This window comes from Penicillium samsonianum (assembly GCF_028829775.1).
Source record: "Penicillium samsonianum strain IBT 33392 chromosome Unknown utg000001l_segment0_segment0, whole genome shotgun sequence".
Lineage (NCBI taxonomy): Eukaryota > Fungi > Ascomycota > Eurotiomycetes > Eurotiales > Aspergillaceae > Penicillium > Penicillium samsonianum.
The window spans coordinates 874,893-892,251 of record NW_026643259.1 but is presented as its reverse complement, the minus strand read 5'-3'; the positions used below and the strand labels follow the sequence as shown (position 1 = coordinate 892,251).

Sequence of the window (17,359 nt, the reverse complement as noted above, 5' to 3'; positions counted from 1 at the left end):
GGATATCCTTAACTCCTATGGATCTCGGTCCGTTCTATATGTTGTACTATTTTTATTTGTATATTTCTGCTTTGCAGCTGGTCCCTTGAAGAGCTGTGAGCTGTGAGCTGTGTGCAGTCAGCTGTTAGAATGCTGTAGACATACCATTGCACCTTATCCAATAGTCAAAACATCATGCCAAGCAATGACTCAGAACTATTCTTGCAATTCTTGCCATTCTTAGAATTCAAGTTAGTATCTCTTTATGTATTCTCATTAGCATCATCATCTCGATCGCCGGTCTCGGGAATATCACGTGATCTATCAAATATCCCAATCGGGTGATGTTAGGGCTCGGGTACAGGCCAAAAGATGAAAGCTTCAGAAGCTTATTGAGAATAGTTTTGAATCTGAAATAGAAGGCAATTGTCTACCAAAATGCCAATATGCACAAGACATAGAGCCAGGTCTTGTCTACAATGATAACTAACAATATGCTATACCAGAAGAGTGTGTATGTCTACAGAACTTGATGCCCAAGGTTAAGAGTGGTATTCCAAAGCAAAAGGCGAAAGGCAAAAATAATAAAGGAAGGCATATATGTTTTTTATTTACCTATAACTCGCCAGATGGACAGCTGCCAAATTGGATCCTAGCAATATCCGTTTGTTTTGTTTCCTTCGCTTCACCTTTTCACCTACTGTCACCTTTTATCCTCTACGCGAAAGCTGATCTGTTGTCTTCTGCGAACGCGTGACTTAGAAGTTTCGAGACTCAGAGGTCTGGCTGTTTGCCAACATCTCATCTTGTTTACCTGGAATCTTCGCGTTCATTACATTGACACGTCCATCCATAGTCACCTCAGTGTGTCCATCTGTTTTCATTAAACAATCTTCGCCTCTTTGATCTCAAGATCCAAGATCGTATTATTCCTCGTTACTCATCCATCAATCATATTTCCGAGCTTGTCCCGAGACATTTCTCACCAGGCCAGGGGTCTCGCTCCCAGCAACTACCCAGACTTTGGTGCCCGACACCACTCATATTTCTGTATTGAGCACCCATACGGTGCCCATTCAGTCATCTGCGAATCTCAACTAAGCCCCCAAGTTATTTCTGCACTCGCAATATCTTCAAACATCGTGGGAACCGTGACCAATCCCCAAGCCAAGAAGTGCGTCGTTTGCTCCATCCGCGGTGAGCGCGGCAACTGGCGCGAAAGAATCGAAACACTCAAAAGAACCATGACCGAATACGGAATTGACAGGCATTTCAGCCTTTTATCCATCCGCCCTAATGACAGCACACCTGATGGCAGCTCACGCGAAGAGCTCCCGATCCGGCGTGCCGACAAGTCAAAAGAAGACATTGAGCACCATAAGCCTGCGGGGGCAAGATTCGCCGCGCGAACCCCCAAGAAACAAGACGGCTGGGGCCGTGCCAAAAGTTCTAACTGGGATCCCAGTCAAGTCAGTGGAAGTGGAATCACCACTGCCAGCAAAAAGTATTCCAAGTATTTGAGGGTTCCACCAAATTCCCCGGACGGAGGCAGTACCGAGATGACTCCCAAGGGCAAGACTAGTGTTGATGCTACCCCCAAGGAAGACTTCAAGCGTCCGTACACTACTCAAATGACCAAGGAGACAAACAGGACAGATAACGATGACGATGCCACTGTCCCCAAGGAGAATATCGATCACCGGGCCACGCATCAAATGCCAAAGGAGATCAACCAGACTGAATCGCGTTTTGAGGACCTTGTCATGCAAATGCGGCTTAGCAAGTGCAATCCACCGGAATCGGATGATTCAGGCTCTGAAACCGAGAAGGAAGACTCTGCGGCTAAGAGAGCCGCAGCCCGGAAGCGAAGGGAGACCGCCAAGGAACATGTCATCACGCAGGGAAAGAACAAGAACGACAAAGACGAGCAGGATCCACCCACCAAGGAAGATCTGGGAAAGAAGGTTAGGCCTAAAGGTATCAACTCTTCTTGAGATGCGCGAGATGGTCCGGAATCTTCCTACCATGGCTTTCTTGGGGTTCGGTCTACCTACTCAGAAGTCAAGAAAAAAACAACTGTGATGTCGAATACAAACCAAACCCAAGATCGAAACCGCAGTTAACCCGCCGGAAAGTACAAAAATGGTTTGGTGCACGACCAAGTATGGGAGATTGGGAAGTTTGAACGCTAGGGGTGGCTTAAGTGCAAATTGTACAAATTGCTTTACCACAGAGCTTCATCGTGTACTTTAATGCCGCTTGTATTTCTATGTTTCATGCCTATGTTGCTATGTATTCAATGTCGAAGGTAATAAGCATTACAGAAAAAACAAAAAAGGGTGACAATGAGTGTCTAAACACGTTCAGATAGACGAAAATATGTGCTCTAGTTATAGTAGCCATGTTTGTCTTACTTTGGGGTGAATTTCGGCCTCGCCTAGTGCTTGCCTTTCAGATTCTGACGCCCCTGTGCTTTGAGGCAGTTTGTTCGGGTTAATATCCAGGCTTTTGTTGTCATCCAGGATTATTGGTCCTCGTTGTTCTCAAACTGCTTAGGTTTTGCATAGTCATCCGGATCAGTTTCACGAGAATTCGCAAATGGAACAGACCGTTCCAAGATGGAAGACTTGTTGGGTGCGATAGGACTTTCAGGGGCGACAGAAACATCTGTTAGGATGGTCGAGCTTTGATCTAACGTATGCCCCTCCCTAGGAATTGTAGGATCCCCCTCCCAAGACTTTGGTCTGAAGAGAGATACAAATTCTTAGATGTCGGCTGGAATGTCCGGGTCTTCGAAAATGTTTACTATAGGGTCCTCAGTATCGAATGGTTCAAGCTTTACCCATGGCGAGAAGTTGGAGTTTGTCGGCTTAGACATAAAGCCTTTCAAATCATCCTAAGAACCGCCCATTTCATCTTGATCATAATCAATACCCTCCGCACTGTCATGGATTTTAGTCTCAACCCCTGGAGATTAATCACGAGCTCTCGGCAGCCCATGAAGCGTAGTAGGCACACGTAGGAACACCAAAGAAGTCTTTAATGGTCCCATATGTGACAGGTGATAAGTGTGCACTGACTAGAATCAAGAGGAAACCATTCTTATGGAGTTTTAAGTACTTTGTACATCAAAGGATATAAAAGGAAAGACACCTGCTTCTTCTCGGGGAAACATGTGCTTCTCTTCACAACGTCGACCCTCTCCAATAATAGAGCCCGAAGTCTACCACGAGAGCGTGGGGTTCCCGGAACTGAACAAATTAATCTAATTTGCTAGTCCAGTGCGATGGGAAGGACTGATTCCTATCTCGACAAAGGCAGGCCAGGAGATTGTCCGAGTCTAACCAAATGGAGTAGAAAGCTATCACGAGGATCGCTAAGCCCTAAAGCCAAGAACTCCTCCAGACCCTTCACGCCTACATTATCAACGAGAAAGCAGCCTAGGACAAAGCCTAAATATCTAGTGCAGTTCCAAGTCTCCTCTTCTTGGTCCTAAACAGCGAGCAACCCGTAAATCGATCTCAAAAAAGCGGCTCGAGTCCGCGCCAAGCGGCACCAACCTCGTATTCACGAGCAACAACCCATCCGCCACAGGTAAAATGCCCCCCGAATTCCCGCGAATACGAACAACAACCTTAAACAGCCTCGCTTGGGGGATATTTACCTTCTATTCAGCCGCATTTATGTAGCAAGTGTCCAGGGGAAGAGGGACTTAAAATCGCAGTTCCGCCCCATATCCCAGGACATTTTCCAAAGAAAACGAGAGCACGGGCAGGGTACCATTCAAACCCACAAGCTAACGCTCTATACCTCCATACCTTCTCCAAAATGCTCTCCTCAATCCCCTCGTTCTCCTTTACAGGCCTAGCCCTATCCCTTCTCCTCGCCAACATAGCAACCAGCACAACCACCAACCAAAACGAGCCCCAACTCTTCTCCAACATCTCCCTAATCAACAAAGACGATGTATTCTCCGTCTTCAACGAAAACCCAAGTCTAAATGCCCGCGCCCTAGAATGCGGCATCGGGTACAGCCAATGCGCATACGACACGAGCCGCTGCTGTCCGCTCGGCGGGAAGTGCTGCGGGAACGGGTACTGCGCGACGATAGGCCAGACGTGCTGCACCGGCGGCGGGACGTGTCCGATTGGGTACAAGTGCTGTGAAGGGAACACGGGGTGCGCACCGCTAGGCGGGGAGTGCTGTTCCGGGGGTTACTACTGTCCCGCCGGGAAGCAGTGTCGTGTCTATGATGGGGAAAAGGTTTGTTGTCCGTACACTGGTTGTGTTGGGGAGTATAATGGGATTGGGTCTGGGGCGACGCTTACAGCGGATGTTACGTCCACGGCGACGGAGACGGCAACTACGACTTATGTTAAGGTTGATTTTGAGTATTATTATACTACTATCTACTGGTGCGTGGGTCTGATTGGGTTGGTTTGGTGGATGGTTTGCTGATTCTTTATAGGACTTACTGGTACTACTACTGGACTTCTTATTACCCCTACACCGTTCAGACGGTTACTTCTACAACCACGAGTACCCGCACTATATGGTCTGCTTATGCGACAAACCGCGCCGAGGCGACGTCTTCGTTCATGAGCAAGTCGTCTAGTTACTCGTTCTCGGCTCCTTACTCGGCGACTTCTCTTAAGAGCTCCACAGACCCTGTCACATTGTCGACCGGTGCCGCTGCTCCGTCTGCTACTGGATCTGATTCAACAAATTTGGTTTCAGCTGGCCCAAACATTGGAGCGAGTTCCGCGGATAGTGTGAGCATTAGTGGGACTGGCATCCTGGCTGCTGTCTTGGTTGCTGCAATTGGTGGATTGGCCTTTGGGCTGTGAGCAGCTAGGGCAGGTTGTGGTTGGGGTGATTTGAGCTTGAATGGGGTTATTTGTGACTGAATTATGTCGTTGATACCTTTGATATACATGATGTTTCTATAATATGCAATACTTAATGAATATATGCCACAATTCATGAAATAAACACACAGTATCTGAGATAGATACTGACTCGTTGATTAATATCGTGAAAATGTCTAGTTGAATAAAATAAGAATCTGCCTTCTCAAAGGCCTTCACTACTGTTAGACGAGCTATCCTTGCGGTGCTCAACATGGGTACCCTTTCCAGTCTCCACGTCCGTCCCACTGCCCAGCTTGATCTTCTTCTCTGAAATATAGCTAGCGCGGCGCAGGTGCTCCTCGGTGTCCTCGTAGTTGATGAGAAGCTCGCCCTTCTTACCGTAGCGATGGGGCTCGTTGCGGGCGACCGAGACGACATTGAAGACGCTGGATGTCTTGTGGAAGATCGTGTCCATCTCTTCCAGGGATCGATAGGCAGTTTCAGGGTAGAAGAAGTAGACAACGGGGAAGATGAATGCATTGCTATTTGGAACTGAGTTAGTGTTCACCAAATCCATTTCGCACAGAATATACTCACATGACAGCAAAAATAATATATGTCTTGTACTTGATTGTGTCGAATGCAACAGGCGTGACCATGACAACCATGAAGTTGAAGATCCAGTTACCCGAAGTTGCGAGTGCATTGGCGGGAGCACGGATTCGTAGAGGCACCTATAGCATTGTTAGTGGTGCTTTGATGCAAAGGAGTAAAAGATATGAAAGCCTTACAATCTCAGCGGGATACAGCCAGGTCATTCCCAGCCAGCCAAGGGCAAAGAATGTGTTGAAGACAAACAAGAACACGGCAGCAGCAATACCAGGCTTGCTCTCGTGCTCAAAGCTAGTCGTGATGGCCAAAACGGCCATTGAAATCGACATACCAGCGGCGCCGATCAACATCAGAACTCGTCGGCCCACCTTCTCAATAATGAAGATGGGGATCAAAGACGCCAAGAAATATTCAGTGCCGTTGCAGGCAGCTAGAATACGTGATGTCAGGCCATCCATACCAAGAGAGTTCTCATAAATAGTAGCAGCGTAGTAGGTGATCAGGTTGATACCAGAGATCTGCTGGAACATCTGGTTGACGTAGGCGAGTACAACACGGTGGAAGTGGCGGTTCTCATCCATGGTGAGCAAGTCACGGAAGCTGACACTCGAGGCAGCCAGGACTGCATCCTTGATAGCGGAAAATTCGGAGTGGACATAAGGATCTTTCTCATCTAAGTCTAGAATCGCAGAGAGAACTTGCAATGCTTCCTGCTCGCGGCCCTTGAGGATCAGCCAGCGAGGTGATTCGGGGAGCGGCATCACGAAGATTAAGATGACTAGTGCGAAGACGTTTTGGAAGGCAATTGGGAAACGCCACGCAACGGAGCTAGGGTCAAGGAAGGAGAATCCAAAATCAAGCCAGTAACTGATCGTAATTCCAGCAGCAATCAAGGAACCCTCTAGCATGACAAGTTTTCCGCGGTGGTGGGACTTGGAACATTCTAAGTAATATCAGCATCGTGCCTCTTCTCCGATAGAGTCAAATACTTACCAGACTGCCATGTAGGGACGGTAGAGGTGTTCATGCCGTTTCCGATACCAGTAACAACACGGCCGACAATGAGATGCGGCAGGGAGTAAGCACTGGCCTGTAGCGTAGCCCCGATCACCATGATGATGGAGCCGGCGAAAATTGTCTTACGGCGACCAAGGTAGTTTCCAATCCAGATACAGAAGATTGCGCCGAAGAAGCAGCCCAGGTTATAAGAAGCGATAGTGATTCCTGACAAATTAGTAAATGAATGAATAGAAGGTTGCCATAGAGTTGCATACCCTGTGTAGTGGCGTTGCTACTCGTCCCTGAACTCGATTTAGTGGTGTCGATTTCCGGGAAGACCGTAACAAATGAGTTTAATGTCAATAGACCTCCCATAACACCCCTGTTGAATGTTAGCAAAAGAAACACACTAGACTGCTCATGTATAGCTTTCGATGACATACTGGTCATATCCGAATAGCCTGTGTAATTCCACGTTAGTGCTGCGTACTTCTAAAGTAGACAATTGAAAGACCAACATACAAGAAATCAAGACCAGCAATGACACCGATCATAATATTCAGGTTCGTGCCCCGAAGGCCGAAGTATGGTTTCATGATGGCGGATATGGTGTATAGGTTGTAGGTTGCAGAAGTAAGACAGACTGTATATAGTCAAGCCCTAAAAACAAAGGGAGTTCGACTATTCGCCGGGGCCAGGAAATGGATTTGAAATAGACAGACTGCAGCTAAGCAGAGAAAAGAAGATCCAGCAATGTAACAGCCAGGTCCGGGGAAGTCTAGGATTATGAACCCCAGAATCAATCAAGGAGCGTATCCACCTCCAACATCAAGTTTTGGAGCGCAAATCGGAATCTAGAATCATCAAGAGACAAGCCACCAATGAGAAGCAGTAGTAACGTTGCATTGGTGATGCCTATACCGTGGCCAGATTAGGGGAACGAGCCACTGTGCCCCATCTTCACGTCCGAGACAAGTGGATGATCATCGATATTCCTCCAGGTTTCCACGGGATCCACCGGGCGAATCGGCGTCAGGAGGTGCGCGCAGGCCATGCGAGGGGTCTCGCATGGCCAAGTCGGTCTCCGTCCGGTATTGGTGACAGTATGCACTGTCTCAGTACGGTAATATTCGTGATGGCATCAAATCGAAAGCACCCTTGGAGACTCATGGACTCACCGGGTACTTTCCAAGTCTGTTTCCGTCGATGATATGGAGTGTATGACAGCTGCACGGTTCACAGGATCTCGCGTGGTTCATGGTACTTTTGTCATTTTGAAATTGAATTGGAGTTGCATTTGACGGAAACCTGGAGATTCTCCAGTTCCCCCAGACTCCCCATTTTTTTTCCCGCTGATCTTCGCTGAAAAGACTACATATGTACAACATGCTGTGGACACGACTTTGGGCCTCAGACCACTGCGCACAATTGCTGCTTTCCACGCGCTCATTACAAAGTACATGATTTGTATTTATATTTTCTTCACCGTTAACTCGCCAAGCACACTTGGCAGGGATGGATGGCAAGGGGCATAAAAACCTTCCGTATAAGCCGCACGCCGAACCGGCATCAGGGGTCCCGAAAACCTGCTCAGGATATAGCCGAAGTGATGACATCATCGACAAGTCCACTTGGGCACACATATCCAAATAGGTAGGTGGTCTTTAATCCTACAGTCTCTGAGATGGATTTCAGAATCCTTACTGTTCTTACAGAGTACAGAGTACACGACTCTGGAAAATCTGCAGTTCGGCACAGGCCGAATCACGGGGTTCCCGAGAGTACGGGATGCCCAATTCGGACATCCATGCATATTACACATCAAACTGCAACTCTGTCCACGAGTATTTACACGATGCTACCTAATTATGCAGTCAATCGCTTTATATGTCCAGTAAACAGAGTGGTGATAATAATTATTATTCAATGCGATATTTTGAAGAGAAGCCCGCCAAAACTTGCCAGTCCAAGTAGAGAGAGAGAGTCGGATCCGGCCCACAGTACACCAGCCCGGTAATGACAGGGTAAATACCAACTCACAGCAACATCCCTGACCATGCTGATAATGAAGATCAACTAGGAATTAATAGTCAATGATCGACAATGTGGAAGTTTAATTGTGCACGGTTTGAGGACATCGGGATCCTGGGCATACGGACAGCCTTCGATTTGTCGTAAACCTGCTTCTGAACGATTTGTTCGGGCTGGAGCCGACCTCGGGAATCTTGGTCAGGCCGAACTGAGGAATGCTGACTACCTATGTAGTTACACAGTACATATAGTTAGTAGTATTATCAAAGCCGGAATCATTGCGCATGGGATTTTTTTAGGCTGTTGCTCAGACTTACTTGGCCTTGTATCCACTTATTTCTGTAATACAACTACAACCTACCCCGTAGTAACTAACTAGTTAACTAAATGGGGAATGAATGTCTGACTTCTAGGCGCCAACATGGTTGGTCTCAACAAAACCAACAAAAAAGATCTTAGTATTTCGTTAGTATAGACGACCACATTGCAATAGTCTATGCATGTTCTTCACTCAGTGTCTTCAGAACTCCTTCCGCCGCATGCCTACCCAGTCCGTCCAGGTTTCCCATTCCCAGCAATTCAAGGACGCTGATATCGAACCCAAATGCCTGCCTCCACCAACTGCGCATCTCGACGCCGACCAAAGAATCCATTCCCAGCTGGGCAAGTGACACAGACGTATCCAGGTCCTCCGGCGACTTCAGAAGGAACATAAACAGCTTCTTGCCTATTTCTTGAGCAAGGAATATTGTCGACTCCTCGCTGCTGAGAATGCTCGCATCTTCCTTGGCTCGCGCCATGAACGACTTGAGATTATCACTGTTCGAGCCAGAGGTTCCCGCACTGATCTTGGAAGAGTTGTGGTAGGCGGCCATTCGCACGTCCTTTCTCCAAAACGCACGGCTTTCGGAGCTGCTTAAGGGAATTGCTGTCGATAGACCCAGTGCAATGGTGTTCTTGTCCACAAAATGCTCAGCGAGGGTATCGCAGCTAGCCGGAGAAGTTTTAAGGAACAGAGCAGCTGCGCTGACAGCTTCCATGAGTTCAGGCTCCGTGATTCCATGTGCACTTGCGAGCTTCATCCTCTTCAGAAGAGCATCGTCTTGCGAAACATAACCAACATCTTGCACTGCTCCAATATCCAGGGAAGATGCCGCGAGACCAAGGCTTGTTCTGTACTGCACAAAGGAATCCAGGAAAGTGTTCGCTCCGGCGTAGTTTGCCTGACCGGCTTGTCCAGTGACTCCAGACATGGAAGAGAACAAAATAAAGAAGTCAAGTTCGATCCCAGCGGCGAGAGTAGCATGGTGGAGATTCCATGTCCCTTGGACCTTAGGAGCCACTGCAGTTCTCCACTCGTCTATGCTCATCCGCCCGAAGTTCTCGTCACGAAGAACCATAGAACATTGGATAATGCCCTTCAGATTTGGAGCTTGCTCCAAAGCCCGGGTCACATCCTCTTGCTGCAAAACACTTCCTTTGACGAGACGTATCTCACATCCCATGCTTTCGAGCTCTTTGATGGTGTCGGGATCATCAGGGCCATTTCCAGCGCTTCTGGAGAGGAATACAACACGGCGTGCGTTTCGCTCAGCCAAGTGCCTTGCCACTGCTCGCCCAAGGCCACCAAGGCCACCAACGAGGAGATAAGATGCCTCACTGTCCAGGTTCAGTTCCTTCGGTGCCTTGACGGATGCAGTATCAAGTTTTAGATTACCATCAGTGTTCCTGATTGAGATAATAACCTTGCCCAGATGCTGGCCTTGTTGCATATAGCGGAATGCCTCTTCAATCTCCGAGGCATTGAAAGCTTTCTTAGGCCTGACGGGAGTGATCTGGCCACTCTGAAAGTACCATAAAACTTCCCTGAGAAGCTCCTTGACCTTTGACTGTTTTCTTGCCATGAGTGCATCAAGGTAGAAGCAGGAATATGTCCGGCTGCCGAGGAAAACATCCATATCGAGCTTGCCGGCACCGAGGAAGTCACGCTTTCCGATCTCGACCAGGGTACCAAACTCTGCTACACAACGCCAAGTGGCATGTAAAAGCTCTCCAGATAGAGAGTTCAAGGCGACATCCACGCCTTGTCCGTCTGTTTCACGCATGATCCCTTCCACAAAGCTGGTGTCCCTGGAGTGGAAAATTTGGTTCTTTGGAAGTCCAAAGGTTTCGACAAGGTGGTTGATCTTCTCCTCGCTTCCGACGGTTGCGTAAATATTAGCGCCTACCATGAGAGCAAGTTGGATAGCAGCTAGACCAACACCGCCACAGGCACTGTGTATAAGCACGGACTAAAGATTGTTAGTATCGGTTCAAGGTGAGAGTTTGATTAAGTGGAGGCGGCTTACTTGTCCCTTTTGCAACTTGCCAATATGAAACAGCGAGCAAACTGCAGTGGCAAAGACTGCCGGCATACTCGCAGCATCTTCGAAGCTGAGGCTGGCGGGAATCTTTGCGCAAAGCCTCTCGGGGGTAACCACGTGTGACCCAAAGGAGCCATCGCCTAAGAGCATGACCCGATCGCCAATGCGAAGGTCCGTGACATCGGGACCAACACGGCAGACAACACCACTGGACTCGATCCCGAGACCATCCTCCGGATAGGGGACTACTGCCAATGAGCCCAAGACATCCTGACCATAACATATTAGCTATTTGTTCAAGGTGAACGGTAGAAGGGGCTTACCTTGAAGTTTAGCCCCGCCGCGTGGAGTTGCACCTCTACGTCGTCACTCAGGAGGATCTTTTTCTCACGCGGAGTCCATCTCAGAGTATTAAGACGTCCTGGCTTACCCATGTCGAGGCCGATGCGTTCTTCTGAAATGGCAGTTGACGAAAGTTCATCAGTCAAAGAGAAGGGATAGATTCTGCCGACGTTGACGGTGCCATTGCAAATGGAGTACTCGTATTCAGGCTTGAAAGTCTCATCCTCCACTCTTGTTTGGAACTTTGAAAAGACATCGACCACCTTCTCCAAGGAAGAGCCAAGGTGATCCACTTCGCACGTGGCAAAGTCCAACAGCATCTCAGTACGGATGGTACGAGCGGTGCCAATAACCTGGGCATAGTTGGGGTCACGACACTGAATTTGACATGGCTGTGTCACCCAAAACAGCGCGGACTGTTCAAGGTTGTCCAATACCCGTTGGAAGGATATGAAGCGAGATTCATCAATATCTTTGAAGAAGGGCTGTGTGGAATCAAGGAGCGAAATGATGTCTTGCCCTGCCGGTAGTTCCTGACCAAGTTGATATGGCTGGACCATGAAGCCTCGGGCCTCCAGAACTCTGGACAAGGGGGTCAGATGGGGGCAGACCTCATCACTTAGAATGGAGATTGTCTTGTTGACAGGCTTTCTCTCGGTTTGTGGGCTTGCGACTATGATAGCATTCAGCTGATATCCTTCTTCAGCATCATGTACGACTGCATCCAGGCCATTAAAACCGGCATCTCTGAGCTCTGACTCCCATCGAGCTGGGGTCACATAGGGTTGATCTGGGCGACCGTCTGGTCCACCATACCACCAACCTGGTAGAGTGCCGAAAATGAAGTTAGGCCATTTGGAGGCAGAGTCAAGCTCATGGAGAAGAAGTCTGCCGCCAGGAGAGAGCAGTTGGCGCACGTTTCTCAGAGTCTCATTTAGACTCTTTGTGGCGTGAAGGACGTTGGTGGCAATAACGAGGTCAAATTTATCATCTTCGAATCCTTGCTCGGCTGGACTCTGGCTGATGTCCAGAACGCGATACTCAATATTGCGATAGTCCTCGAAATGATCCTTTGCAGAGACGAAGAATGCGGAAGAAATGTCGGTGAACGCGTACTTGGAGTACAGGGGCTGCCCAGTAGGCAGAACCAAATGTTTCAACATGCTTGCTGTGGATGCCCCTGTGCCTGCGCCGACCTCGAGAATGCGAAGATTAGGCTTGCTGTGGGCGAGGTGACGGATGAGTTGAGATCGGTCCACGGCGTCCGTCGCAATATATAGCTTCGTCAGAGTATTGTCGGCCAACAATAATTCGAGAGGATCTGTCTCCCCAGACAACAGGCCTTCCATGTTGTTGACCACTTTCTGAACGGCAGTAGCACAGTCCTCCACAGGTGTACCTGCCATCTTTTGAACCAAGCTCGAAATTTTCCTTTTAATGGAGGCGCCATCCATGGCAAGAAGTGATGAGTCGTCTCCGTAGCCGCGGACCTCCCGTGCCATCCAATTCATGTACTTGGTCATATGAGGGAGACTGGTTTGAGCTCCCTCAATCAGTCGTTCCGAATATACCAGACACAGGCGGGCAAGCTCGTCGAGAGTTGGGGTGTATAGACGCCTGGGAATCTCAGGCTTTATGAGACGGGTGACGTCCAGGAAGTCGATGTGTGGTCCCCACGTGAGACGTGCCGATGTCATGGGCTTGGCTGTTCCTAGCTCCTCAGCTTCTTCCAAAGGCGAGAGTTTGGCACCTTCCATGTCCAACACAATACCGCCATTCGATATGCATTGTACGCGGCTGACAACATCACCACTGCCTTTGATGAATACAGCCGACGCCGAGACCTTGATATCCGCAGCGGGATCGCAGCGATGAACAGTCACCCTCTCGATTTTCGTTGGCACTCGCCGGTAGTGTTTCGCCTCGACACGTCCCTTAGTGCCTGCAAGGGGGCCGGATTGAATGCAGGCATCAATCACGGCTGGATGGATATGATAATGCTCTTCATCTCCGCAGACATCGTCTGACAAGCGAGCAGTTGCGCGATTATCGACTGTACCCGTCCGAATGTCCTCAAGGCGTTGGAAGTGGGGTCCGTAACTGATACCGGCCCGAGAGAGAACATCATAGTACTTCCGTCGCTGCACCTTTCGCGGGAGCAGGCCCTCCTCTGGCTTATGCACGGGCTGTATCTTCTCAGATGCAACCTGCCCTGTGCAATGCTTCATCCAAATGTTTCCGTTGAAAGACGCAATTGTGAAATCCCACCACTGGCTGTCCATCGAATCGGTGAGGCGAACTGGACGGAACGTAGTGACTAGCTCAGCGGGTGCATCCTCCGACAACACGAGAGCCGAACTGAGTACGACATTTCGCAATGTAAAGGAATCTTGCGATCCACTAATCTGTCGAATGCCTTCACCGATCATTGAAATATAGCCAGCACAGGGGAAAATGACATTGTCCTCAATCTTGTGGTCTCGGAGCCAGCTCGCATTTTCAATGAGCAGCATGTTTCGGAAACTGGGCTCAAGGCTCGTACTCTCAAGCTGACGGACACCGAGGAGGGGATGCGCCGGGAACTCACGATCTCTCCATTCATGAGAAATTCTGGATTCGCGCCAGTAGTTGGATTTGTGGTCCCAGGGGTACCGTGGGAGGTTAGGAAGACAGGTTCCTGTGGGAATGAGTTTGGTGAAGTCGATTGGGACGTTCAGCTCAAACAACTTTCCGAGCGCGGTCAAGAAATTCTCAACGCAGTCCGAGCCACGCTCCATGACTCCGACGTATGGTGCTGAGCTCGATGCTTGTGTCATAATTTGCCTGACGGGACCTGCAAGTGCTGGATGTGGTCCAACCTCCAAAAAGGTGACATTGTCGACCTGGTCTAGGACTCCGGTAATTGCTGACTTGAAAAGAACGGGTGACTCGAGGTTTCTCTGCCAGTACTTTGCGTCCAAGGCAACCTCCTCAGGCTTTCCCGAGCCAGTGACGGAAGAGAAGAATGGAACGGAGGGTGGATTGCCCTGGACATCACGGAGCAAGGCTTCGGCGTATTCTCCCCCAACCTCTCGCATGTGATATGAATGGTACGCCTTTTCGACCTTGAGCAGTTTGGCTGTCACGTCAGGGTGCGCTTCCTTGATACGAGAGATGGTGGATTGCACCTCTTCAGCATCTCCCGACAGGGTAACGCTCCTGGGTGAATTCTCACATGCAACCACGACCTTTGGTGGCGTCAGGAAACTGCTCACCTGATCCCAACTCAGCCCAACGGCAGCCATCGCTCCAGGCCTCGTCTGCTTCTTGGCGGCAATTCCTCTCTGCCATGCAGATATGATGGCTTCCTTGGCCGTAAGGGCTCCAGAAGCATAAGCTGCCGCAATCTCACCGCTGCTGTGACCGACGACTGCGGAGGGATTCACACCAACAGCTGCAAGGAGATCAACCAAGGCTATCTGGACAGCTGTGCAAAGTGGTTGCGACAGCTCTGCCGTTTGGACTTTGGAAGTTCTTGCTGGTTTCAGAAGTTCTTCTTCCAAAGTCCAGCTTGGAGCGTCCGGAGCATCTCGGAGGTATCCGTCAAGGGCCCGAATGCTGCTTTGGAAACAAAAGTCGGAGCGGAGCAGAAGTTGGCGACCCATTCGGGGCCATTGCGCACCCTGCCCGGTAAACAACATAACCAAATTTGGAGACGTGGTGGGTACCTTCCGACCCTGGCTAAGAGCCCCGGATGGCCGATCACCACTGGCGACTAAATAGGATCGGTGGGACAAGCGTTCTCTCCGATGCGCAAGGGTGTATGCAAGGTCTTCAATGCTTTCCGGGTTCTGACCAACCCAGTCCCGGAAGCTGTTGGTCATGACTTCTAACGAGGATGCGGAATTGGCAGATAACAGGAGCAAGTGTGACTTGCTGGGCTCATATTGATGGGTTGTCTCAGGCGTATCTTCGGAAAGATTGAAGCTGCGCGCCGAATCGAGAATGACATGCGCATTTGATCCTCCAATGCCGAAAGAATTGACACTGACTCGTTCATGGCAAGACTCGGGCCATGAAGTTGGCTCCAATGGAACAACAAGTTTCCTCTCTTGGAAGGGGATCTTTGGGTTTGGGCTTGAAAATTTGATGTTCGGTGGAATCTTTTGGTTTTCCAGGGTTAGAACACCCTTGATGAGGGCCGTGAGTCCTGAAGCACCTTCGGAATGTCCAAGGTTTGGCTTGACAGATCCAATATGAACACCAGAGTCTCCAAATACACGCGCAACAGCATTCGTTTCAATAGGATCACCGACTGCCGTGCCAGTGCCATGGCACTCCACGAACGCAGTCTTAGAAAAGTCCTTTAAAGAAGTCAGCCTCATTTCCATCATTCCTTGAACCTCGCAACAGCTGAACCTGGGTCAACTTACGGTGATTCCGGCTTTCTCATAAGCCTTTCTTATCAGAGCTTCTTGACTCTCGGTGCTGGGTTGCGCAATGCCCGGTGTTCTGCCATCGCCATTCGAAGCAGTGGACCTGATGACCGCACGGACCGGGTTGCCATCTCGAATAGCAGCAGCAAGTGGTTTAATATACACAGCAGTAACAGCTTCACCTCTGGCATAGCCATTAGCGTCAGCAGAGAAGGTCTTGCAGGAGCCATCCGGCGATAAAACACCCTTCTCAGTCATGAACGCTGTCATCCCAGGAGCCATGATCAAATTTGCACCCCCCACAACTGCCGCTTGGCAGTCACCCCTTTGAATGGCGGAGACGGCCTCGTGCAAGCAAATAAGTGCCGCAGAGCAAGCAGTGCGGACGGTCATACTATTCTCAAGTCAATATCCCAGTCTGTAAAATTGGAAAGACAAGGTATGTACGTTGGTCCCTTGAGATCCATCTCATAGGATATGCGGCTAGAAAGCATGAAGTCGCTGTAGCCATCAACTCGGTTGACTCCAGTCTGTTGGTGGTCTCTGTTTTGCATTTCAAGCCAGTCCTCACCATAGCTTCCCATGTAGCATCCCGTCACGCTACCCTGTATCCGCCAATGTCAGCAAGGTTTTCATGGTCAGTTAAAAGGTAATTGCCTACCTTGAAGTCCATTTCACCGGCCTCATCAAGGGCTTCCCGGACGACTTCCAGCATCAAACGTTGCTGTGGGTCGGCAAATTCAAGCTCAGCGCGACTCAGCGAGAAGCGAGAAGCATCCAGACTACCGAGCTTGACACTCTCATCAAGAAAATATCCGTATTCGGTTGCAATGGTTCCTGGACGTCCAGAGGTAGAGTGGTATGCAGAGATGTTGTACCGGGACTTTGGAACGCGGCCTCTTGCGTCGCCTTTGGCTACAAGAAAGTCCCAAAATTCCTGTGGACTTGCTAATCCACCAGGAAGGCGAAGGGCCATACCACATATCGCGATGGGGGAATCGGGTGACGATCCATTGACTTCGAGATCTGACCAGCTTTCGGGTGTTAGGGGCACCTCTTTGGTCTGGGAAGTCCCATTGGAGTGAATGCTGGCCTCTGCCAAACCATTCAACGCTCCATTGGCCTGTGTTGGTAGGTCATGGTCTAAAGAGCTCATCGTTCCGATGGTAATATGAGGGAAATGAGTGATGAATTTCTGTTTTTCTTTTGTCTGATGATCGTCTCAACCAAGTTCTTCTTCAGCCTTTTATACCTGAGCGCCCAATATCGCCCCCATATGTGGAGATTTGGGCGTTGCTAATTCTCCACGGCTTCAACAGTCAGAGTGAGATCTTAGGCTACATTCGTATCTTGCAGTCCACCAAATACCCGTGGCTTGACATGGCCAAGTTCGAAATAGAAACCAGAACATACTCTGTTCATGGAGAAAAGAGGCTACTGACGCAAGTAAGACGAAGATTGCATAGGTAGCGTCTGAAGGTATACTAATTTCCCTCAAAAAGATTCCGCGTAGTATACTGGGGGCCATTTGAGCTTGGCAAAGTGACATCGTTCGATCATGCATTGCCCCCTTTTTGACAGGGCCTAGCCATTCCATGATTATGACTTGGCTCGCTTTCAGTGAGATGCCAATGCTGATGGAAGGCCTCGTTATGCGTAATCTACGGGCCAAGGCCTGCTTTACGAGCCCCCAAATACTCCGATCTACTCAATTATACGACCTGCAGATACTAGTACAATGTTACTGTTGCAATTGAATCACGTTATC

General features: G+C 49.4%; 4 protein-coding genes across 4 annotated transcripts; 2 read left to right on the top strand and 2 right to left on the bottom strand.

Moving 5' to 3' along the window:
- Window positions 1-1,223: 1,223 nt before the first annotated feature.
- Window positions 1,224-1,973, top strand: N7471_000351 (uncharacterized protein; the record flags this gene model as incomplete). Its single annotated transcript, XM_057273072.1, has 1 exon — window positions 1,224-1,973. One exon carries the CDS (start codon window positions 1,224-1,226, stop codon window positions 1,971-1,973), a length of 750 nt encoding a protein of 249 aa, XP_057141251.1.
- Window positions 1,974-3,807: 1,834 nt separating this feature from the next.
- On the top strand, window positions 3,808-4,826 carry N7471_000350 (uncharacterized protein; the record flags this gene model as incomplete). The annotated part of the gene is made up of 2 exons (XM_057273071.1): window positions 3,808-4,394; window positions 4,448-4,826. 2 exons carry the CDS (start codon window positions 3,808-3,810, stop codon window positions 4,824-4,826), a joined length of 966 nt encoding a protein of 321 aa, XP_057141250.1.
- Window positions 4,827-5,052: 226 nt separating this feature from the next.
- N7471_000349 (sugar porter family MFS transporter) lies at window positions 5,053-7,036 on the bottom strand (the record flags this gene model as incomplete). Its single annotated transcript, XM_057273070.1, has 7 exons — window positions 5,053-5,371; window positions 5,427-5,563; window positions 5,621-6,384; window positions 6,435-6,665; window positions 6,716-6,822; window positions 6,884-6,901; window positions 6,963-7,036. 7 exons carry the CDS (start codon window positions 7,034-7,036, stop codon window positions 5,053-5,055), a joined length of 1,650 nt encoding a protein of 549 aa, XP_057141249.1.
- A 1,929-nt stretch (window positions 7,037-8,965) lies between these two features.
- On the bottom strand, window positions 8,966-16,747 carry N7471_000348 (type I polyketide synthase; the record flags this gene model as incomplete). Its single annotated transcript, XM_057273069.1, has 6 exons — window positions 8,966-10,762; window positions 10,820-11,104; window positions 11,158-15,519; window positions 15,589-15,985; window positions 16,039-16,196; window positions 16,253-16,747. The coding sequence occupies 6 exons, from the start codon at window positions 16,745-16,747 to the stop codon at window positions 8,966-8,968; spliced, it is 7,494 nt and encodes a 2,497-aa protein (XP_057141248.1).
- Window positions 16,748-17,359: the final 612 nt, after the last annotated feature.